Source organism: Pan troglodytes, chromosome 13 (genome assembly GCF_028858775.2).
Source record: "Pan troglodytes isolate AG18354 chromosome 13, NHGRI_mPanTro3-v2.0_pri, whole genome shotgun sequence".
Taxonomy (NCBI): Eukaryota; Metazoa; Chordata; class Mammalia; order Primates; family Hominidae; genus Pan; species Pan troglodytes.
Genome location: NC_072411.2, coordinates 49,424,378 through 49,450,646, shown reverse-complemented (window position 1 = coordinate 49,450,646; position 26,269 = coordinate 49,424,378). Strand labels below are relative to the sequence as shown.

At 36.2% G+C, this 26,269-nt stretch overlaps 1 protein-coding gene and 1 non-coding gene across 2 annotated transcripts in view; one reads left to right on the top strand and one right to left on the bottom strand.

Annotated features, from left to right (window-relative positions):
* The window catches only part of LOC134808083 (collagen alpha-1(III) chain-like), a 432,853-nt gene extending 411,340 nt beyond the window's left edge, over positions 1-21,513 (top strand). Inside the window, exons 3-4 of the mRNA XM_063791807.1 lie at positions 17,018-18,476; positions 19,181-21,513. Of these exons, the coding sequence (XP_063647877.1) occupies positions 17,018-17,071 (54 nt within the window). The 3' untranslated portion in view covers positions 17,072-18,476; positions 19,181-21,513. The remainder of the gene's footprint in view (positions 1-17,017; positions 18,477-19,180) is intronic.
* On the bottom strand, positions 560-666 carry LOC112208567 (U6 spliceosomal RNA). Its single transcript, XR_002943027.1, has one exon. It is a non-coding gene; the product is annotated as a U6 spliceosomal RNA (small nuclear RNA).
* Positions 21,514-26,269: the final 4,756 nt, after the last annotated feature.

Here is a 26,269-nt window from a genome sequence, read left to right as displayed (position 1 = left end):
CTCCTCAATCAGCATTTTAATAATAAGGTGCTAGCTGAAAGACAAAGCAGACATTTTGTAAGAAACTGTTCTTTTTCTATATTTCTTTTAAAAATAATGTTTAATATTTCTGATTAAAATATTAAAAAGTATGAAGAATAAAATGAAATATTACCTCTGATTCTGGCCTCCAGAGATAACTACTATTAATATTTTGGTGTATTTCTTTATCTGGATGTGAGTATATGTGTATGTTGACCTGCCCTATACTATATGTATAATTTTATATCCCACTTTCTTAATCCAGCAATATATGAAATTTTCAGGAATTCAATGCTATTTTAAAACGCTATTAATTCATTTTATATTTATTGCTTAAATATATCTCTGCCTAGAGATATGCATTTATCTATTGTTTGTTTTATACTATAAATAAAGCTATGATAAAAAGTCTTTGAATATAAACTTTAGTCAGCAAAAACTGTGGCTATTTTGGTCTGTTTTTGAATATCATAAAAATGCTTCCAGTGCTGTATTTTCTCTTTTTTTAAAAAAATACCCTTTCTTCTTTTTTCATTAAAAAAATATGGAATGTTTCACAAATTTGTATATCAACCTTGCACAGGGGACATGCGAATCTTCTCTGTATCATTCTTATTTTAGTATATATGCTGTCAAAACGAGCACAAGTGCCTTATTTTCTTCAATTTGCGCTATAGAATACAATTTCATTGGTCAATAGTTGTTTCACTATTTAAAAGATGAAATTGTGAAATAAGTTTGTGAAATGTTGAATTCAACAAAGATACAAATTTTTCTACAGGACTTCTCAGAGCCTTTAATATGCCAATGTGTGCTGAAAATGATTAAAAGAGAGATCAGGTATGCAGGGCACCATTTTTCCAAAGATCTCAGAGAAATCATTCTATGGAATTTTGGTTTGGAAAATATTAAATCTTATTCTGTCTTTTGATTCAGAAGAGTTGTATCAGTTATATTAGTTGCGGGTAACACAAGGCTATGCTGCAATAACAAAAGCACTGTGAAATCTCTATGGTTTAATACAACGAAGGTTTATCCCTTGCTCATGTCATAGTATGTAATAGTTTCTTCCCAAACAGTGTCCCAGGGGCCCAGCCTGCTTCCAAATTCTAACTCCACCAGCTCTTTTTTTCTTTCAACCACCTGCATGAGATTGCATGTGGAGAGAGCACACCTGTTCTTCTTTCTTCCAGTGTTTAATTGGTAAGAATTAGTCATATCCCTAGACCACTTAGATTCAAGGGACTGAGAAAGATTGTGGAGCAAATAAATGTTTGATGAATAGTAACAGTCTCTGCCATACCTTTTTTTTTTTTTTAAATAAGTAATAGATGTTAGATTTTGTTGAATGCCTATTTGGAAACTGCTGGGATAATAACATTTTAAAGCTTATTAATATTATGATCCTGCTTACTACATATCCTAATATCAAACTCTTCATAGTCATAAAATAAATCCTTTGCTAAGATGAGAAAGAATTACCTTAATGTTCTTTTGAATTAGATTTGATGGTATTTTAACTTAGGATTGTATTTATATTCATGAATGAATTTTCTTATTCATTGCTTTTTGTTAGAGATTCTTATCAGGGTTTATTATGGAAAGTTTTACATATATGTATTTTTTAAGTAAACTTTTTATTTTGAAATACTTGTACATTTACGTGCAATGAATCCATGCACTCATTTTTCAGTTTCTCTAATGTTAACATTTTGCAAAACTATACTGCAATATAAAAACCAGTATATTGACATTGTTACAGCCAAGGTAAAGAACATCTCCAGTACCACAAAGATCCCTTGTGTTGCACTTTTGTGGCCATACCCACTTCCCACCTGTCCCCACTTCCCTCTTGCCCCCATTTCCTTCTTAATCCCTAATAACAACTAATCCATTCTCCATTTCTATAACTTTGTCATTTTAAGAATGTTTTATAACTGGCATCATAGAGTATATAAACTTTTGATATTGACTTTTTCTTTTTAAAATTATTTTAAAATACCCATTTTATTTCTTTTTTTGTGTGTTGTTACATGGATGTATTAATTTGTTCACACACTGCTATAAAGAACTGCCCAAGACTGGGTAATTTATAAAGGAAAGAGGTTTAATTGCCTCACAGTTCCACATGGCTGGGGAGGCCTCAGGAAACTTACAATCATGGTGGAAGGCAAAAGGAGAGTAAGGATCTTCTTGACATGGCTGCAGGAGAGAGAAGAGTGAGGAGTGAAGGGGGAAGAGCACCTTATAAAACCGCCAGATCTCGTAAGAACTCACTATCATGAGAACAGCATGGGGAAAAACCACCCTCATGATCCAATCACTTCCCACCAGGTCTCTCCCTAGGCACGTGGGGATTATGGGGATTACAATTGAATATGAGATTTGGTGGGGACACAGCCAAATCATATCAATGAGTATATTGCATACTGGTGGAGATTGGGCTTCTGGTATACCTATCACCCCAATACTGAACATTGTACCAAAAAGATAATTTTTCAACCTTTATCCCCTTCCCACCATCTCCCATTTTGGAAGCCCCAGTGTCTATTATTTTTATCTTTATGTTCATGCACACCCATTGTTCAGCTCCGACTTATAAGTGAGAACATGTGATATTTGATTTTATGTTTCTAAATTAGTTCACTTAGGATTATGGCCTCCAGCTCCATCTGTGTTGCTGCAAAGACATGGTTTCATTCTTTTTAATGTCTGCATAGTATTCCATGGTGTAAATGTACCACATTGTCTATGTCTAGGATTGGCTTTTTTACTCAGGATAATTTTCTGGAGATTCCTACAGGTTATTGTGTTTATCAATAATTTGTTCCTTTTTATTGCTTAATAGCAGTGTATGATAGGTGTGCATCAGTTCTTTTAATTATTATGCACCCAGTGAAAGGACATCTGAGTTGTTTCCAAGTTTTGGCTATTACAAACAAGCTACTATGAACAGTTGTATAAAGGTTTTGCATGAACATAAGTTTTCATTTCTCTGTTATAAATGCATGGGGCTGAAATTCCTGGGTTGTATAACAGTTGCATGTTTAGTTTTTTAAAAGAAACTGCCAAATTGCTTTGTAGAGTGACTACACTGTTTCATAACTCCACCAGCAGCATGTGAGTGATCGAGTATCTTGTTATCCTTGTCAGTATTTACTGCTATCACTTTCTGTTTCAATGTCAGCCACTCTGATAGGCATGTAATAATGTCTTGTTGTTTTAATTTGCATGTCCCCTATAGCTAATTATATTGGACATAATTTCATATGCTTATTTGCTATCTATTTACTTTCTTTGGTGAACTATTTGTTCACTCATTTGTGCCTATTTTCTAGTTGTATTGTTTGATTTTAGCTTTTTTTACTATTGAGTTTTGATAGTTCTTTATATATATACTATTATAGATACTAGTTCTTTGTCTGATATGTGGTTTACAAATACCTACTTCCTGTGTGTAGTTTGTCTTTTCACTCTCTTAATATAGTTTTTTCTCAGAGCAAAAGTTTTTAACTTTCATGGTCTAATTTATTAATATTTCTCTTTATATATATGCTTTGTTGTCAAGTCTAAGAACACTTTGCCAAGACCTGGAGCCCAAATATTTTCTCCTGTAATTTTTCCCCCCAAATTTTATACTTGTACAATTTACCTTTAAGTCTGTGATGCATTTTGAGTTAATCTGTGTAAGGTGCAAGGTTACGCAAATTTGTGTAAGTGTGAGGTGTAAGGTTTACGACAAGATTATTATTATTTTTGCCTATGAATGTCCAGTTGTTCTGGCACCTTTTGTTGAAAAGACTCCATTGGTTGTTGCTTCTTTGTCAAAATTCAATTGGACATACTTGTGTTGATCTCTTTATGGTTTCTCTCTTCTGTTCTATTGATCTGTGTGTAGATTGCTCCATTAGTATCACACAGTCTTGACTACTGCAGCCAAACAAAAAGTCTTAAAATCAGGTAGACTCTTTACTCTTCCATTATTTTTCTTTTGCAATTTGTTTTTAACTATTCCACTTCTTTAGCCTTTTCATATTATTTTTTGAATAATCTTGTCTATATCTACGAAAAATGAGCAAGGATTTTAATAGGAATTGCATTACACTTGCATATAAATTTGTGGAAAACTAATATTTTTACTATGTAAAGTCTTTTTATCCTTAAACACAGTATATCTCTCCTGTTCTTTAGATCATTGATTCTTCCATCAGCATTGTTTTAAATATTTCATTGACATACATTTAGAACCATATCAGACAGTGTTATAATTTTGGTTCAATTGTCAAACATGATTTGGGAAAATTTTAAAAAGGAAAGTATATTGCATTTATCCATATTTTTATTTACAAAGTTCTTCCTTCTTGTTTCGAGGATTCTACTTTTATCATTTATTTTATGTTAAGAGAATTTTCTTTAGCCATTCTTTTAGGATAGGTCTGCTGAAGACAAATTCTCTTAGTTTTACTTCATCTGAGAATGTCTTGAGTTCCCCTTATTGCTGAAGGATATTTTCTCTGCATATATTATACTTGGTTGATAGTTGTTTTCTTTCAGTATTCGAAAAACTGTGCCACTTCCTTCTGGCCTTCATAGTTTTTGATAAGAAATCCACTGTCTCTGATTTATTATTTTTTAATATAGGTAAGCTTTTGTCTCTATCTCATTACTTTTAGGATTTCTTTGTCTTTGTTTATAGAATTTCGACTATGATGTTTTGTAGTGTGATTTCATAGTATTTCTCCTGCTTTGGGTTTGCTTAGCTTCTTAAATCTGTAGGCTATGTCTCTTGCAAAATTCGGGAAATTTTCAGCTATTATTTCTTTGAGGTTGTCAGTTTCTTAGGTCCAACTCTGGAATATATGAGGCATAAAGAAAACCCAGGGAACTTATCACCATGTTGTTTCTTGAGTCCTGAAGGTCCTATTCAGTGTGCCTTCTTCTTTCCACTTTTTAGTTCACTAATGTTTGTCTTACAGTCCAGAACTTTTAGTTGTAGTTAGTGAGAGGAATAAGAAAATGTATTTTTATTCCATATTCTCAGAATCTATATATGTTTTCTAGTTGTATCTCTTGAATATTTATTGCACATAGGACTACCTGTTCCTTAATACTTTGCAAGAGTTTTCTAATGAAATTAGTTGGCTGATTAACAAAAAATAAATCTGAAAGAATTTATTTCTCAAAATGTTAAAGATAATTTATAATGAAGATTATATCTGAATTGGTCTTGAAAAACTGAAATTCACAGGATAAAAACAGGTTAAATCCTTTCAGGTGTAAAGAACAGTAGGAGTCATCATACTAAAGAGCATCTTATAAAAGTTAAGGTAAGACAAGAGTAGATTGAAAATAAGATTTTAAATTCCCAAATCTTAAATGCTTATACACTGTTGGTGGGAATAGACATTAGGTCAGCCACTGTGGAAAGCAAGCTGGAGATTTCTCAAATAACTTAAAACAGAACTACCATTCAATCTAGCAACCTCATTACTTAGTATATACCCAAAGGAAAATAAATTGTTCTACCAAAAAGACACATACAGTTGTGTGTTCATCACAGCACTATTCACAATAGCAAATATATGGAGTCAGTCTAGATGCCCATAAGTGAAGGATTGGATAAAGGAAATGTGGTACATACATATCATGGAATACTATGCAGCCATAAAACATGAAATTATGTCCTTTGCCGTAACAAGATGCACCTGGAGGCCATTATCCTAAGCAAATTCACACAGAAATAGAAACCCAAATACTGCCTAGTCTCACTTATAAGCAGGAGCCAAACACTGGGTACACATTGATATAAAGATAGGGACAATAAATACTGGGGACTACCAGAACAGAGAGGGAGGGAGAAGAGTAAGGGCTGAAAAACTACCTAGTGGGTACTATGCTTAGTACCTGGTGACAGGACCAGTTGTACCCCAAGCCTCAGTGTTATAGAATATACCCATGTAACAAATCTGCAATCTAAAACAAAAGCTTAAATTATCTTTAAAAATCCCAAATAATGTTATAAAAATAAACAAATCTTTATAATGAGAGAAGAATAGAGGTTTTTTTTTTCTGGCAGTATAGTAGATGAGTAATTTTCAGATGTTTTGTAGTGGGATAATTTTTTTACATAGCCATATCTAAAATTGACAAAGAAAGAAGCAAAGATAATTTTTTTCCATTTCCCCCCTTTTTCATCAAGAAGGAAAATATTTTCCAGAAACGCTCCCTCTCAGCAGATTTTTATTTGTATTCTGTTGGTCAAAATTGGGTCAAAGGGCCATGTCCTTAAACCTATCACTGACAAAGACAATGCACTGACCATTTTATTAACTGTCTTCCCCTCCCCCAAGTTTTCTTTTTTTCTAATTTCTTTTTACTTAAAAATTTTGTTTTACTTAAATTGCATAGAGAAAGGGTTTCACTATGTTGATCAGGATGGTCTGTAACTCCTGGGCTCAAGCAATCCTCTTATCTCAGCCTCCCAAAATGCTGGGATTACAGGTATGCGCTACTGTGCTTAGTCCCCAATTTTCACTGTATATTCTTCTATAGAAAAATATGTAATTCTTCAATTATAAAAATATTACATATTTTTATAGACTATTTGGTAAATATAAAAGAACATGGGAAAAAATAAAAATCAGCCATAATGCAATAACTAATAGATATTACTGATAATTTTTAGCTAACTTCAAATTGGATTTTATTTATTTGCCTTTAATGTGTTATGTTTTCAATACTTTTGTAGGCAAATGCATATTTCGCTGATCTCAGTCCTCACCACTGGTAATTTTACAGCACGTTGTTTTCATTTCTGAGCTCTTAATTTGATTGATATTTTGCGTGGCTGAAATATGCACCCATATACACACATACTCTTAAAGAATGGCATATGGGTAATGTATTTTCCAAGCTCTTGAATGTTTAAGAATATTTGTGTGTTTCATTCATTAATATGTTCATTCCTGTAACAATTATTTACTGAACATCCTCTATGTACCTGGCACAATGTTGAATATTAGACTTATAAGGGTTAATAGGACAGATATGGCCCATGCCCTCTTGGAGCTTATAATTTACTAGGTAGCAGATATTTAAAACATAAAGGATATGAAGACAAAAAGGAGAGATAAGGGTGATTATATGGGTATGTAATTCAGAAGGAACAACACAACAACCTAGTTTGAGGATCAGCGAACGTTTTTACTTTAAAAAAATTGCATTAGACTGAGACCTGAAATTTTAGCAGAAATGCAGAGTAGGAGGAAGAATATTCTGAGTAACAGAAACTCCATGAATGACGCATTGAGGTAGGAGCAGATGGCAAATTTGAGAGGCTGAAAGAGGACCAGTATACTTAAAACACTGAAAGTGAAGAGGAGTGGGACATATAAATCCTATAAAGAGTGGGTAAAAACTCAGTTGTGGATGGTGGATGGCCATGTGAATTACTGTTGGAATTTGGTACATTGTTATAAGGGCAATGAAAATCCTTGAGAAGTTTTAATATGGAGATACGATTATGCATTTCAAATAGATTACTCTAGATATTAAATTTACTTTCAAAATTCTGTATGCATCTTCCTTGTCTTCTGCAATTTAATTTACAAAGTAGAAGTCTGAGGCTAACTTTAATTTTGTTCCTTTAAGTGTAGAATACATTTTTTCTAAATGTTTATAAGAAATTTATTTATTCTTGAAAAACACTGTCCAAGGATTCCTCTAGATATAGATTTTTTTTACTTATTTTTTTTCTGGAACATATTGAATTATTTATATGCATGTATTTAGGACATTTTTAAAAGCCTGGAATGTTTTCTTTAGTTATATCTTTACTTATTGCTCCAATTCTTTTTATTCTTTTTTTTCCCCTTGGGATCCTCTGTAAATTTTGAGACTAAATTTCTACTTTTTTTCCCTATGCCTACCTTCATTTTCATTTGACACACATATACACACACAAAATCTCTGACAAACACACAGACACTCATGGACATGCACATACATTTATGTACATATTGATATAGAAACACACATATAGACACTTAGCAATTTTCATGAAAATTTAGGAGAGGTTCTGTCACGTGTGTTAGCCATTTTAGTCTGAAATTGCCATTCTCGTTTTGGAAACTTCCACCTGAAATCTACAGTGAAGATACAATCCATGCAGGAAAGGGGAAGATGGTACATAAAGAGGTTTGGAATTTGTTTAGTGGCATTGTGAATATTCCAAAAGCTATCCTGAGTGAGTAAAAAAACAGTGCGACTTTGTTATCTGCTGAATTCAGTTCTTACCCTATTCCAAAGACAGAATTGCCTTCATGAAATGATAGAGACCATTAATTAGTCTCTTTTAAGGAATTCACCAAGCATTCTAGTTCTGTAGCATTCTACTGTATTAAAAACCAACATCAGACAAAACAAAATACAAACATAACTTCTAGAAGAACAATTTTTATAAACCTTTTTGGGAACCCATTTTGGCAGACAGAAAGCTCTTCTAAAGTCTCACCCAACCTGAACAGACTTTTTAAGAAACGTATTGCCCTTTCCTCTCTCCGGGAAACAGAGAGTTTCCCGGGAAAAGACTATTGTCGTTTTGAAAAATGTCCAAATTTCTTGATATATTGAGGAGATGAGCTTCCTCAATTGATTTTCAGTCTTGTGCACCAGGTGTATATGTGCATTAAAAATTTTCTGACTTAGCGGGACTTCTAAGTCCAGTCTCCTTCCATAGGCTCCTTTTTGGTGAAATATCATATAAATGCCCTTTAATATGAAGGAATTATTAATATCTATAAAATTTTGCTTTTAAGTCGTATATGATTTTTTCTTGCATGTTATACTTAGTTTGAAAGAAGTATAGTGTCCATGTGAAGAACATGAACTGTAGAATTAGAAGCGTGGGCTGGGATCTTGACCACTGCTTACTAGCTGGGTGAGCTTGGACAAGTGACAGGGTTTCTGTGCTTCAGGTTTTCCACCTGAAAAAAAGGACCCCTTCATTTGAAGAGCTAAAGTATTCAAGAACATGAAAGAGTACCTGAAACATATTGCTTTATATATGTACTTGTTATTGTTATTTTTAAGGTAATCAGCAATACAAGTGTGTCCTTTCAAGGTGATTTGACAATGCCTCCTGAAGAAAAGAATTAAGTTCTTGATAAACATCAAGACTCAATAATAAAATTTAAAACTTCACAAGTTATAAAGATTATTATTAAAAGAGAGTAACTACTTTATTACTTTAAAACATTGATAAGCTTTTTTGAACTTATTTTATGTCTAAATACTCCTTATAAATCTTATATTCAGTAGAAATATGTCTTGAGTGGTCATCATCAAGAAAGATGATAACTTCTTGTAGAAATTTAACCCTTGGTACCCTTGGAAATTAAACTTCTTCTTTAATTAATTACATTCCCAGGGATATTTGGGTCTCGTTTGTTTGTTTGTATTGTTTTGTTTTTCTAATAAATGGCTTCTTAAGCTGTTATTATCCCATCCAGCGTCCACTGATTCGGAGAAAATAACAACAAGTGGAATTTATTGCTCTGATTTTGAACTGAATCTTGTGGCTGTTTTTATTGTAATTCAAGGCACTGTTTAATCCCTTTGCTTAGAAGCCATTGGAGTGAAAATGTTCATGTTGCAGATTTACTTTGTGACAATGATGTATGGGAAGATTATTCTGCAAGAGCCAGAAAATATGATACTTGTTGGAAGAAATTCAATGTCGCAACCAGTTGAAATAAAGAACATCCAATCCCATGTGCTAACAAAGTGGGGATTCCTTTCCAAAGCTTTGTACTATGCAAAGGATACTTTTCTGGTGTGCCGAGAAGTTATCTCTGGGACTGTCACACTTGGAATTCCAGCAGATTACCCTATCATCAAGTCATCAGTATGCTGCTATTTGAATAAACACAGCTGTTGTTTTCCAAGAAATATGGCTAGGAGCAGCAAGGAAAAAAAGGGCAATTAGTGTTATTGAAATGAAGGGGTACTCAGGATGGCATATATATATTTATGAGCTTTTTCGTTTCCGAATAGCCTATTTACCATGCTGGGACTTAACAGTGGGGGAGTAATGATCCCCTCTCCAAATCCTTGGTACTTTACTGCATTTTGCTATTTGCCTAATATTAATTACAAATAATTTTCATAATTAAAATAAATATATATATTTTAATTTCACATGACCTTGTGCTATCTTCTATCCACAAATCCTTGAAGTTTTGATGGCAGCGTGTTCCAAAGACCTATATATAAGGATAGATGAATAGGATAACCTATTTTAAAATTTATACTAATGATTTCAATACGTGGAGCAAAGATGTTATTGTCCTGGATCGAGAATAAGGCTTGCTTTTAGAGGGTCAAGGAGAACCTTCAGCATGGTGTAATGCAGAGTGGTGTACCAGAAAGATGAGACCATTAACCAGCAGTGTGGCCACAGGCAAGGCATTCCCTCCCCTGGATCTCAGCTTCTTTATCTGTAAACTGTTGAGATTGGATGATATGACCTTTAATGTCTCTTCAAATTCCATGATGCTTTGAACTTAGGCCTTTATTATTCAGGTCTGACACTCAATGCTGAGCAACACATTTGTTACAGAGACCCACTGGAACCAGTGGTTGTCATCTTTATGAATAAACAAATATTCTGGCTGTTTTTGTGCTTTCAGCATAAATGAAGACAAATAATGGGATGAGTTGTTAATATCTCAGTGCTTTATTCACCTAAAGTAGTTTGTTTTGAATTTGTGTATTTTTTTTTTTTTTTTTGAGATGGAGTCACTCTGTCACCCGGGCTGGAATGCAGTGGCGTGATCTCAGCTCACTGCAAGCTCCGTCTCCCGGGTTCATGCCATTCTGCTGCCTCAGCCTCCCGAGTAGCTGGGACTACATGTACCCGCCACCACACCCAGCTAATTTTTTGTATTTTTAGTAGAAACGGGGTTTCACCGTGTTAGCCAGGATAGTCTCGATCTCCTGACCTCATGATCTGCCCGCCTTGGCCTCCCATTGAATTTGTATATTCTTAAATCTTTAGTCTATGGTTAAGAACTCTGGTTCAAGGATATTGGTTTGGCAAGTGTGAGGGGGACTGGGGGGAAGATTGGAGAAGTATGTTAAGGTTCTGTTATTTCTGGGGTAAAAAATAAGAAGATGCCAGGAAAAGGAAACTGAAGTTAGAGGCAGTGCCTTTTGTTTAGAAGGTCAATGTTGTGGTGCATTTTAAAACCATCTCATTTAAAAAGTACAGAGAGTACACCAGTACCCACTAGCTTGGTGGCTGTGGCTGCTTTAGCATCTTGTCCAACAGCCACGATGACCAAGCTATGTATCTTCCTTTTATTTCCTCTCAAGAGGGAGTTGATCTCCAACTTGCACGTTAGTCTTCGAAATTTAGTTCAATGAAGCCCAAGGATTTTAAAGACATCTCATACACAAAATGACACACATCAAGGGTATGGGTATGTTGTTTTCCAGTGTTTCTAAGTAGATGTGAAAGAAAACCTCATTTAAACTCTACTCAGAAATCAACAAAAGCCTTAAAATAAGAATAATGAAGCAGGATGAGTAATGTTCAGGGTCTATACTGAGACAAGGATGATGAGGGCATTGGTTCTTCAGTCAGAACAGCAACTGTCTATGCAATGTCTGAGGTCTGACTGTGCGACCTTGGGCCCAGCCATGAAATACTGTCACCCAAACCCAACCCCTCCTCATTAACAGTAACAACACACAGCGATTTAGTGCTTTATGGTTTCAGAGCTCTTTTGCATGTATTATCTCATCTCTGGTCCAATTTTAGGATGGTGTTAGCCTTACCTCATGCCCCAGCATTTCATCATGTCTTTGGGGACATTGCAGCTTAGCTGATAGGTCTGATTTTTCTCCTCATGCTTTGGGCAACCTCTGGAAGGGGTAAAGGTGATGTTTCGGCTTGCTGTTTAAACAAATAACAAAGTTGGACTGAGATGGAAAGTTTCTAGTGAGATCAAAGAATATGACATAAGGGATGAAATTAAGCAGGGTTTATGCAGTGGTGGCTTCTCTCACTAGGGCTCTATGTCAGACAAACCGGTCCCACTCATTTTCCCACTTGACCCTCCTGGGAAGCCCCTGGAGGTAGGAGCATTTATTATTATTCCTAGTGTACAGATGAGGAAACAAACACTTGGCCGTTTACATAGTTTATAGAAGTCACAGGGCCAATGGCAGAGCCTAGTTCTTTTGCCTCTTAGGCCAATGCTCTTTCTTCCATACTCCAGTGCCTCCCTAGGCATGAGATAACTTCTCAAGTTTGGACATTTTTCTTTTGTACATCACTTTCCTCTCCAGAATTAACACTGAGAGGTAATAAATTTCAGAGGAGAGCTGGGACTAAAGCAGTCTTCACTCTGTCACTGGGTTCTCTTTCTTTTCCCATAAAGTGAAGAGAATTCCTGTTTCTTTTGTACATTGAGGTCCATGCTACTTTTTGAGTCCTATAGACAGAGGAGTATTAGACACTCATAGAACTGATTTTGCTATTGCTTCTTATTGTGTTGTTGAGGTTAATGTCTTGATGTTCAGTATTATGAAACACACTGTCTTGAAACTTGTCCACTCAAAAGCCATCACCTACTGCTTCTTTGGTTGTGGGCTCCATGGATTTTACAAGATCATTGAATGATGGAAGCAAGAAAGTTGGAGAATGAAGAGGTCTATTAGGCAGTTTCTACCTTCCACTTGCCTGTGGAGATGTTGGGTGAGTAATGTAGGAGAACAGGTGAATGGCACATGCAGCATGGGGGACCCTCCTCTTGGGGTGTCATTGTTACTTTTGTCTGTTTTCAACTTTGTTTTTTCTTTCATTCTTGAAAAGTAGGTCCAGTGTGCCAGGTGGGGCATGGCAACAGGAGTCTAGAATTCAGGAGAATGGAGAGGCTATGGTTGGGCCCAGTTAGTCTTTTCAAGATTGTGTCTTGACCACTGTCTGAAGTTAGTGGAATTGGGTCTGGACAGAATATCAAAATCCCAGCCAGGAGGCTCAGGTATTACTCGAAAAATCTGTGCATTTGCCTAAGGCTAGAAAATTTTTCCATTCCTCACTGGCAGGCCAACTGATCTTCTTGGTATACTTTAATCCAGTCTCAGGAACAAGTATCAGTGACTTTGGCTAAAAGCTCTAGGTAAGCAATAGATAAACTTTTGGCTGTAATGTTATTATTGGTGTTTGAGTCAGCTGTTAGTAGCATTTATTATTCTCAGCCCCAAATCCTTCATTTAGCTTTTGTATGTTTTTTAAGTTTTACTTCCCTGGATTCTTTTCTTCTCTTCAATTGTCATAAATCAATAACAGTTGAACTACACTGTCAAAATACAGTATTTTTTTTAAATGAATGAAGCTATTAAGGAATGGTTCTTTCTCTAATGCAAATAATTACTTTCTAATTGTTCTGTAAGATTATACTTTATTGCATATATTTTTAAAGCAAACAGCATCTGCAAAGTAATCATCTTATTTACCCTTTTTAAAATTAGGTAGCAAGTCTATAGGACAATTCCAATTAAATTAAAAAAATTCAATAATGGAAATAGAGTGAGGAAAATGGGGAACCTATATTACACAAAGCAAAACTATTTTGAAACAGAGCATTTCATGTGGCCTCCCTTAGATTTTAGTGGCTTTTTGAAAAGATGGCTCCACACCTTGATTTACTACTCATCCCAAAATTTAAATCCAAGGTTGTTCTTGGAACGATGCCTCTTCAAAGCATTCTTATTAGGAGCTGAGAACACCCAAAGAGAGTGGCGAACATTTAAAGCATACAGCATATAAAGTAGCTGCACTAATATGAAACAATTGTTCTGTATTAGACTCCAGAGATTGAATTATACAATTCATATCTAAGAGAAAGATGAGCGCCATATTAAGCATATTTCCTTGTCTCTGAAAGCATGCAGAAAACTTACAAATGCATCTCAACAATCTTCTCCAAAGAGCGTTATTACTGGTCTGCAGCTATGGAGCACTCTGTTCTCTCTTGAATGTACTTGATTATCAATTCTTAAGCAGTTGAAAGGAGGCCTTGAATCTGAACCTATCCCACAATGCCCTTTATGTAGTGTGACTCTCAGAGGCCTGGGCTGCCCACACTTTGGCAAAGACTCATTTAACTTGATAGGCTTATGTATTCTACTCTTCTTTTCAACAGGAGTGGCTGGGGCAGAGTAGAGGTAGAAGATTCTGGGTAATGGATCCAATTACAAAGACTTTTGGAGGAGTGCTGAGAAGAGGTTATATTTGATGGGAGGAATAATCCTTTAGAATGTGGTATGGCCTGATATCTGTCCCAGAAATAATCCTATCTATAGGAGACACTTCTACTTCATTTAGAATTCAAAGGGATGGAATATGCATAAAAAATTTTACAATGAAAATTTAATCCCAGCCTGGGGCTTGAAGAGCTAATTTCATCCCAGGTCTCTTTGCTCTACCATTACTGCTTTCTCCTGCTTTATCAGGGAAATTTTATAATCTGTTTGTGCAAATAAAAGGCATTGAGTGGCAATTATTGGCTCATTCTACATACCAACTTCATGGCCAGAGATTCTTTGGTTTTAATATCTAGCAAGTTTTATATGAGGCCACAGAATAAACTCTTAACTCATTCAGTGGTAATAGTTCAGTACTATCTTGGTGGTGTGTATTATTTGTGGAGATCAAATTTTATTACTTGGGACTTGAGCAGGGCTTAGAAAAGTTGGTGGGGTTTCTGAGTAGTCAATAGTCCCAAGAATTGACAGACACATGGGGAAAGGAAAAGAAGTTGTGGAAGACAATCATAGAAAGGAAGAAAAGACAGAAAAAACAGGGAACAAGAAAGGAGTGAATGGTGGGAGTGGTGGATGCCCCTAAATCATCTCGTACTGCTGTGCTGGAGCCAGTTAAGGATCACCAAAGCTGATTATAGTTTTCTTTTGAACTCTGTTCTGTGATTTTGTTTTTGGTAGCTTTGAATTGGCACAGTGGGAGCATTTACACCATAGATATTGTTGAATACTACAAATCAGGGCTTTTTTTTTTTTTTTTCCCCTCCAGGGAGCTCGTTGTTCAATATTTACCAGCACACTACGACCTTAGATATTTCTTTGTGATACGAGAGGCCTAAATTATCAAATGTGTCACAGCAGGAGAGAGTTTGGGAGACACTAGATTAGTTTGACAGGGGGGAGTTCCAGGACTAGAAATAACAAACTGGAGTTCTTATTCCCATAGTTGCCTGAAATGAGAAGCGGGTCAAGGTATGGAGAGAAGAGGTCAAACCAGTTGAGAAAGATGTATTCTAGGCATTTTGCCGAAAGCAGGAACAGTCCTACCTAACACTCAACAACAGATAAGTAAATGGTGGTTGAGAGCGGTTAAATCTGCATATCACACAAGTTAGAACCAATTAGAATTTATTTTACCCAAAGTCCTAATTTCTAACCCCTACACTATAGGGTTCCTCTGTAGACCTCTGCATTCAATGAGGCAGGTGGTGCTCCCCCCAACTATTGGGCTTAGCATCAACATTGTAATCTACATTGAGCTTTCTAATGATACCCTGTACACAGCTCTGCATGGCAGCCCTGCCTGCGGGTCACCTCCCTCTGACTCTACACATATGAAGAACATCCTCAGTCAAAACATCCCTGCTCCACTCCAGAGCAAAAATCAGTTTCCACTCCTCTTCTAAGTTTATAACTTTTTCTTTATTTCTACTGCCTTCTCATTCATTCATTTAGTCATTCAACAAGCATTTGTTAAAAGCCTGTGTGCATTGTGAAAGAAAGGGAATTCAACCTAGGGGGGCCTACTGAAGGGAACACATGTGTGTGTCTAATTTGGAAGCTGCAGAAGTTGAAGGAGTAAAGATGTGGGTTTGAGGACCACAGATGGGGGGCTAGACTTTCTAGGTCATCATGGAGACTCCATCTGTTTTGACTATTTCTCTTCAATATGAGCAAAAGCCTTAGCCCGGCAACTTCCTCTTTTCTTATAATTTTCTTTCATCTTTTATCTCTGGCCCTTATCCAGGACCAGGTGAATCTTACTGACTTAGATATTCTCCCTTCAGAGATCCTGGTGCCTTCTCTGCCCCTACCCCCAAGGTGAAATCACTTTAGATACAATAATGCTATACGATATTTTTGCTTAACTGAAAAGGCATAATTTAATTCTATTTATTGAAGTGGACTGATTTGTATTAAATGTACATAGTAAATCGTTTTGAGTTATTGATTTGGTAAAAAGGCCTATGGTTTGAAACAATTTTACATTTTGATCATGTGACATTATCCACTGAATCGCTTCTGATTTACATTTATTTATTTTTAGTTGTACATTTGTTAATGATAAATGGAATTCAACTATAAACGACTATGGTATTAAGTATTTTACCAGGGGATGAATTACCTAGAATTTCATGAAATATTTTAAGGAGGTGTTAGAGTTAGGAACGTGTGGGTGGGGAGCCATATATGAATAAAGATAGTTTCAGTCAGATGTGAGAATCACACTTTGAGAAAGTGTGGTCTCTGGACCAGAAACATCAATATTACCCAGGAATTTATTTCAAATGCACATTTTTGAGCCCCACCCCAGGCCCGAATCAGAAATTCTGCAAGCGGGGCCCAGCAGTAATCTGTATTTTGACAAGCCCTGCAGGCAACTCTGGTGTTAGCTAAAGTACAAGAATCACAGATTAAAGTAATACTAACAAATAAAGTTAGCAACAATTAAAGGAAATCTTAAATGAAGAAGTACAGTTATGTCATTAACTCACTGTGGTCAGACCAATACTTATTTGCATCCTTAGGCATATTTTCTACTTACTGTGTCCTTAAAAACCAAAAGTGTTTCAGCATTTTCACTTCTTTTGCAAATAACCATTAGACAGATTTGTAAAAAGATTGATTGTACACTTTCATTTCCTCAAGCAGTCATTTATTCTTTCAGATAATACTCATTCTCCAGGCAGCAGACAAAAGACTTGGAGACATACACAGCTGAAGGAAATGAAAAGGCGACAAGGCTAAGAGAACAAAGATGAGCATTGCCACGGTCCGGAGGATGGTGGTGGAGGAAGCCTTCTCTACGCTGGTGCCTCTATTGGAACTTTCAGGAAATGAACATGTGTGTTTTGTGTTTTTCCCTTTACACCTCAAGAAACTTGGAACAATGATTTTCTTTTATGGAGAAGCTTACATTTAAGCAGATTAAAAATTAGCCCCAAGAATAGAAATACAGAATCAAAGTCCACAAATTTAATTATTGTTTCCCCTGGTTAGCTGATCTTCAATTCTGATATCTTCCTCTCTCTGGTGTAGGGGAGTAAGGGTTATACCCATTTTGAAATTCTTTGTTGTATTACGACTACTAATACACAGGGAAAGTTTCTATGCATTCATTTATTCATCAATAGATATTTGTTAGGACTCACTGTTTATGGAACTGCCCAAGATATTGTGGGAGATACAAGGGAGAAGACAACATCAACCCTGTTCTCAGAGTGTTTAAAGTCTACCAGGACTTCAAACGTGTCCCTTGCACACGTAAGCATAATAAAAGTTAAAAGGAGGTATGCTATAAAATGGATCAAAATCAAAGGCTTTCAGAAGAGGAAAGGCATTCCTTCTAGCTTTGGTCAGATTTGGTCCACAATCAAATCAAATTCTTATTAAGTTCACATTCTCTTACTGACAAACTAAACTGCTGCAGAAAATAATCCTCCCCCATGGGAGATCTTACAGACATACCCTAATTGCCCTAGCTAAGTTTAGAATGTAGCTCTGAAAAGAATGACAAAAGATATTGAAGAGGCAAGCAAGAAATTTTGAAATATCTGGTCTATAAGGGTAAAAGACTGTATGATACCAAAGCCTCAGGGTACCCAGCTGGGGTCAATCTATATTAATTGCTAACACCTAGAGGTAATTAGCAGTAATTACCCAAAGGAGTGATGGGATGGCCAGACGGACTTAAAGGCAGCAATTCCAGGAGCTCCTACCATGTTGGGAACCTAACAGCTTCTAGGTAACAAGAAATAAATTAGGTTTCCCCAGCAATTTATGTAGATAGTTTTAAGATTGTATTACAAAGGACCCTGTGGGGCAAGCTTTTACAAATATATTACTAAAACTCGTAGCCCTTCCTACCCAGAGGTGAAGTTTATTTTCTCACCCTTTGAGTCTGAGCTGATCTTACCACTTGCTTTAACGGATGAATATGGGGAAAGAGAAATTGTGCAACTTTTGCTAGTAAGTCTTACAAGACCTGCAGCTTCCAGCTTCACCTTCTAGGAACATTGCCCTGAGATCATCTTGTGAGGCAGCTGGTCTAGCCTCCTGGAGGAGAAGCAGTTTTGTGGAGAAGATTCCAGGCATCCCTGCCAACAGTACCAACTCCAGATATATGAGTGAGTGCATCTTAGATTCTCTACCTAATAGTGTACTCAAGTGTTGGACACTCAGAGTAGATCATTTTAACACCACCTTTTTCCCTATGGCAAAATTATATTCAACTATAAAAAATTATAATTTTCTTGATGTTTCTTAGTTTTAAAGCAAACAGTTGGCAAGTAAGATAACGAATAAATGTCAATTTCAAAGATATTCATATTGAGCAAAATATTTCATAGATGAAATAAAAATTTATTCAACAAAAAATATACTTCAGTTTTCACCTTGCCTCAGTTTAAAAAAATTTTTTGCACAGAAATTCCAAAGAGTAAGAATGATTGTAAAGACGAGGAAACACAATTTGAGTTCCTTCTATTCTGTGATTTTATCACTGCTAATTTCAAATCTACTGATTAAACACAAGAATATGTAGTACCACGGAACTAGGGATGTAAACTGCTCACAAAGAAAGCTTGAACAATTCCTAGTCACTATGAAACTATTCTTAAACATATGTAACAGACACTGTGGGGGCTGGGGGTTGGGGGGCGACTGTGTAACTGTGAGTTCTCCAAATTAACTTCTATGTAGAATACAATGTTTATTAAAAGATAAGTAATAAAATGGGCTATTTTGAAGCTTCTGTAAATGTTATTAAAACTCAAGAGCTCCAATATTTGTTTAGAAATTAGACCAACACATATTTTTTCTTTTTTTCCAGGGAAGAGTAGTTTACAACTGACACTGTTTGGAATTGCTGGCACATGGTGATAATCAAAGGTAGGCTGACTTCTTGTCATTTAAATTGTTGCTTTAAAATTTACAGATGATGCACCCTATTTTTGCCTGTGCCTTATGTGGACTGCTCCTGCTGACCCATGCTGGATATGCCTCTGCTCTTGTTACCAGAGGAAGTTATCCGCATGGGTCTGCAGCAACTTCAATTCTTGCCTCCTCAGAAAAAAGAATTTGACTGAGGGCCATAAGGCAGAAGGAGAGACCGGGGCAAGTTTTGGAGCAGGAGTGAAAGTTTATTAAAAAGCTTTAGAGCAGTAATGAAAGGAAGAAAATTACACTTGGAAGAGGGCCGAGTGGGTGACGTGAGAGGCCAAGTGCAAGGCTTGGCCTCTTGACTTGGAGTTTTATATGTTGGCATGCTTCCGGAGTCTTGCGTTACTTCTCCCCACTCCTGAGATCTTATTGGGAAGCTGCTGATTACCAGTCTCAGGTGTTTTCTATTAGAGACTGCCTTTCCCTGGCACCAGCTGTGACAAATTGTTACTTTAGAGAGACAGTTAGCAACTGCCTCATGGTCGCCCAATGCTCCTGGTGTGTGTGTCGGGGAGCCCTCTCCTGCCCTGCTCATATCTAACTAGCTACCTACTGTACCACTTTTAGCATTTCACATCCCATCTGACTGCGACTAGGTGAGACCAGCAGGAACTGCTCAGTTGACTCAAAGAATCACCAGAAATAATAAATGGTTATTTCATGCCACCAAGTTTCAGGATAATTATGTAGCCATAGATAAGTGGCGCAGGAAATGATCACTTAGAGTAATTGAGCTAGATTTTTCTTCCCGAAGCTGTGACAATTATAAGAGCTCTAAATATGTACTGGGTGGAAGGTAAAGATTTGGGGACTATTGTTGATGGTACGGGTTATTAATGGAGGTGAAGTCATTTTAAATAAGGTGGGAGAGGTGATGCAAGAAGGAAATGGGGAGAGAAAAATGTTTCTGTGAAGATTGGAGATTTAAAATGATCACGAATAGATTGGTGAGGGGGAGTGTTTTAAATAAAACAGTGTTTTAATTCCTGAAGCTAAATCATTTGTTGCATCTTGAGTATGAAACCAGACCTTTGGGAGTGGGATCTAAATGTCCCTGAAACAATGAGGTATGCTTCTATGTGTACCAGCAAAGACATAAAGTTCTGTCCCAAAAACCAGGATGAAGGACACATTGTGGGGGTTGTGTTTTCATGGTACAGAGCTTTAACATACTTAGTTGGTAGGTAATTTCTGAAACAGTAGCAAGGATACAATGGTAAAAAATTGGCAAAACTCCATCCCACTAATTACTAATAACTTTAAATTTATGTGGTAAATTACATAACCATAGATAAATGCCATTTCCATATCCGGTTCCTGAAATGACTACAAATATGAAACTGAGTCACAGAAAACTGGAGTGTTATTTTAAACATTTCAATCAGTTCAGATTTTGCTTTTTATGACTTTGATTGATTTTCATGCTATCTCAAACATTTTTCTTAAAGAATGAATTTTTTTGGACCATGATTTGGCAAAGATGATGTGCGTACTATGAAAATTGGAGACTGTGGTTGTCAGAAGAGGTGATGTTCTGTTCAGTAAAATTATACTGAAACTTGTAGGGAGGAGAAATAAATTCCTGGAATAATGAAGAGCTGTATGTTCGAACTATTATGGAATACAACAGATGTCTGTAGGTAGAAGAACAATGACAGTGAAGTGCAAGTGATTAGGAAGATAGGGTTGAAAATTATGACCTCGGTTGGCCAATGACAAACAAATTGAAAATTTAATTTGGAGCAAACTTTCTTGTAATATTGAGACTTAATTGGTAGAAATTTAGGAATGTAATATAACAGTGGGAAGTATATCTGTCTTATTCAACATGTTACACTCCATAACAACATGGAATATAAGGGCATAGTAAGAAATCTATTTTTAATACATTAAAGGTGTGATAAATGGTGGACAGATTTCTGGAAGGATATAAAGCGGGAGGAATAGACCTGGCATTATTGTGGAATGGATTACAGCATGCCTGGTCAGATGCAGAATATGAATGAAGTTTTCATGATGCAGATTACAAAACTAGTAAACAGGCAAGACACGGATACAAAAAGGTGGCAGATTTTTTATTTTTTTTAACTTTTGGACATTACTAGAAGTCTCCTATTAAAAACAGAGGTCTTGGTATGTGGTTAATTTTCCTGGCTGACAATGAATTATAAGAAAACATTTATAAGAAAAAATTTTGAGAAACTGCTGGTCTGGATTTATTTAAACAAAAAAGAAAGACCTGTTGATAAAAGAACAGTGTTAGGGAATTTGGGACAAAGATGATCATGATATAATAGAAGTTTGTTATAGGTACAAAAGGAAAGGTGACTTGGTCAGACCTGATACCAGACTTCTCAAAAGAATACTTCAAAAAATTCAGAGAAAATCAAGTTGAAATTCCATGGCCAAGACTCAAAATAAACCAAAGCTAAAATGAGGTAGAAATTCTTAACAGCAGTAGCAGTGATAATTGAATTTTTACTAGAAGCTAATTGCTCTGCAAGAGACTTTGAATACATTACTTATAGAAAAACAGTTTTTTTCTCCTCTTGGGGTCACTCACCACTGACACCAAAAGGAGAAAAAGTGTATGTGTGGTGGGGTGTCAGAGGGACAATATGATGGCTTACAGGTCTCCTCAGATATTTTTAAAGGTTGCATGTCAAAAATTAGTGAGGACATCCTAAATAAAAGGTAAACATAAAATTGTAGCAGAAAATTGTAGGAAAATTGTTATGAATATAGTGAGCTCAAAATATGCTGAGGCTTGGGAATGATGGCCACTTAGAACAGTTCTCAAAGGATGGACTTAAGGGCTGCTGTGGCACACCTGGTATAGCAGTGACAGCCTTGCTCAGTGTTCTTGTCTGCCTAAAAAGAAGAAGCTTCTAACTGGAAAGGAGGAAGCTTCTAACTGGAAAGACAACAAATAGAGCTACACAGTGAAATGTATAATAGAAGAATAAATGGCAAAGAGGCTCTTGCTGTTTTAAATGTTGTTATCTCTGGATCTTGGCTCTTGGAAGGACTTTTCAAGAGCCATCCTGGGAATGCTGTTGTGATATTGTACACTCACAGAGGGTGGGTGAATAAGACAACGACAAATGCTCTAATTTAGAAAAGAATAAAAAGTCAGCTGTGGAAGCTAATAGAATTTTTTAGTTCCTTCAGGGTTTGTTTCCTCATCTGTGATCCCACTGAAATGACCTCATCATGACATCACAGCAACTTATGCATTTTGTCGTAACTACTTGCATATAAACTTTTATCGTATCTGGATTGGGAGCTCCTTAAAGGCAGGGACCGTCTTATGTTCATCTTTGTTTCCTCAGAGGCTGTTGAACTGCATGGAATCACAGGAAGGACTTTTGCTTATTGTCAGTCTCTTGCTCCTTCTCACTCCTGCTCTCCTGTCCTCTCCCTTCCTTGTCTTCTTCCCATTCAGCACATTATGTTGAGCTTTAATGCAATAAAAGCAAACATCTTCCATAGTTTATGAAACTTTGGTTGTCTTTTGACCTCTTTGAAAAAGAAATTTTTTTTTTCTTCTTTTGAGACAGAGTCTTGCTATATTGTTCAGGCTGGTCTCAATCACCCAGGCTCAAGCAATCCTCCTGTCTCAGCCTCCCAAGTAGCTGAGATTACAGGTGTGTGCCACCATGCCCAACCTGAAACTGTAATCATTTATCTACTGTTTTCATGTAGGAATTTCTTCCAGGCATTTGTTGGAAAATTAATGTATTTTCCCCAATCTTGAATTTTGGGAAAAATTAGTTGAGAAAATGAGAAAAAGCATTATAATTCTCTTGCAAGAATTAAAGCTTAGCAGTCAACGTAGGGAATCCACTGATGCCAAATTGAAACCATGAGCAGGAAGTGCTGATGTGCAAAGTTGAAGACTTGAAGGTTAAGGTCAACAAGTTCCAGAGCTGGGACAGGAGCAGGTCTGAGGGAAGCAGTCACCATCAGGGATCACATTTCCAGCTGTTGTTTGTCAGCAGCCCTGTCTGCTGCAAACTGTCATTTCTGAAAGTAAATATTAATAAGCTTATATGCATACTATATAGTATACAATCTTATGAAAGGTGTTCTAAGAAATGAGTTTAGAAACAAATCCTAAAAATGGCATTTCAATAAGTAATTCTGGGTAGTGCTGGTGACCTTTCCAGGAGATCAACTATTACGTTATTTCAATATTACCTAATAATGTTTGCTGGCATTTTTCAGTGTTTGAATATTTGCTACAGGCTAGGTTTCTTGTAATTACTATTAAATATGTTTTTTATTTATTAAACAATGCTTTAAATATCTATGTCTTAGGGTTCTCCAGTAAAATAATATCCCATATATATATATAAATATATATAAAAAATCACATACATATATGGTGGAAATTAGCTAATGGGATTATGGAGGCTGAGAAGTTCCAAGACCTGCCCTCTGTAAGTTGGAGAACCAGGAAAGCCAGTGGTGTGATTCAGTTTGAATCTAAAGATCTAAGAACAAGGAACATTGATTTTTCCCAGTAGGAGGAGATGGATGCCCCAGTTCAAAAAGTATATTTGCCATTCCTGCACCTTTTTGTTCTCTTTGGGCCCTCTGTGATTTGGATGCCTGTCCATACTGGTAAAGGCAATCTTCTTTCTACTGATTCAGTTGCTATTCTCTTCCAAAAACATCCTCACAGACACACTCAGAAATAATGTTTTACTAGTTATCTGGGCTTCTTTAACCCAGTCAAATTGACACAGAAAATTAGACATCACGCCATAATAATGAGTAAAGAGTGTGAAAAATGTTGGAAGTATTTTAAGAATAACACAATTTCAGAAATTCTGAGTATTCTAACTTTTTCCTAGCAGATACCTGAAGATTAGTATCTGTCAGCAATTTATAAATACTAACTGAATCATCCTGTGCTCAAATAAATTATGACAAATTGACTTTACTTTTGCTAGCGTGAGTAGAATATTTGTTCACTGGACTGTCTGAGATTTACTGCAACTGGATTTCAGTAAAACATTTCACAGCCTCTTGTTATATCTTAATGGAGAAGATGGAAACATCTGAGTTGTATAATAGGACATTAAGTTAATTTGTAGCTTGTTAAACAACCATATCTAAAGTGTGATGATTAGTGAATCAATATTATCTTGAAGTTACCTTACTAGAAGTCAGCCCTATGACTATGTTCTTGGACAGGTTCTCACCAATGACTTGGAAAAAGCTAAAAAAAAAAAAGTCACTTTTCTTGCATGCACATGATTATTAAACACACAGACACAATGTGTTGATAATATTTTGACTAATAAAAATAAATACTTAGAAGTTTCCAGCAAGTAGGAAAGAGTTGCTAAGAACAACCAGTTTAAATTTAAGGCTGACAATTATGGTTAAAAAAAAAAACCAAAAGTATATAATGCGTGAGTCTTAGATTAATGATAGTTTACATAGAAAAATAATCCCAGAAGTTTTAATGGCGTGCGAGTCTAATATAAACCTATAATGAAACAGGGTTGCCAAGAAATCTAATGGAAACTTTGGTTTCACTAACATAAGTAACATATCTAGAACATGCAAGGTATTAGTCTCCTTGAATTCTATATCAATCAGACTATATCTAGAGTATTATATTCAGGTTTAGAATAGTATCAATAAATATCAATAAATGGGCATAAATCCGGAGGAGGATGCCCAGAATAGAAAATTATTTTTTTTTCTAGAAATCATACTATGGAAGAACTAGAGATGTTTCACTGACTAGGAGGATGTTAATGGGGAAAGGACCATTGTTATCAAATATTTGAAGAACCCTGTTTTGCCTATGCATATGAACTAGAGGTTATACTTATTGAGATTCACTCTGGGTAACTAGGGCCAATTAATTTAGATTATAGGTAGGTAGAGTCCAATTCAAATTACAAAAAAGTAATGGGACAGGCTGTAAACTCCCCATCAGTGAAGATGTTTAAATAGAGGTTAGAGTATTTGGCACTTAACAAATCTGCCTAGTTCATTTTCCTGCATTTCTGAGAGATGGTAATAGGTGACATTTAATGTTCTTTCCTCGGGAATGTTGTATATGGTTCTATGCAATAATCAATAACCAGATGTCAAAATGAGAAAATGAGCACACCTGCCATATTATTGACTCTCATGTTTTATGGTCTACTTAGTCTGACCAACCATCCTGGTTTACCTGGGACTGTCCTGGTTTTAGTATTGCAAATTCCATGTTCCAGAAACTCTTTCAGTCTTAGATAAACAAGAAAAGTTGGTCACTGCAGTCAGACTCAGTCAATCACTTAAGGAACACATCTCAGCTCTTGAGTTGTGCTTGGAGTTGATGCACAGAATGGGATTTGCACAAGGTTGGTTGATCTGTTTCTTCCATGGATATGATCAGTGAGAGGGAGGAAGCCCAAAAGTACTAATGCTTCTGAGCCTGGGTCGGGATCTTATTATCCAGAAACTCCTTCAAGGATATGGGGGCAAAGAGTTCATTTGTGTCATGATCTTGGGAAGTCTAGCTACGGGAGTTGGAGAACTGAAATGGGAGAGGGAAGAAGGCCCATATGGTGTACTTTGAAGAACATGTTATCACTGTGAGAAACTGGTGCTTAATCCTAGGGAGGGCTTCTGGGAAACTTTGTGAAACACATCTCAGTGTTGTACCTGTCAAAAGCTCTATCTAGTGGTGTTAACTTTCTAGTATGTCTGGCCCATCCTGCTCACTCCTCCATCCAAAGAAAGCCCTCAAGTCTTTGATCAAAGGGGAATGGGTTGGGGTTATGTTAGGACACCAACAGAGGCTGCCACCTGCCTCTGATTTAGACTTTTGTTGTTACCTTTATCTCTAAATTACTCTATACATATGGTCACAGAAACACAGTAAATTGAAAGCAGCAGCATGCATTTGTGGCAGATTAAACAAATAGACTCACTACTTCCCTCTTTCCTGTATCACTGCCTTTCATAG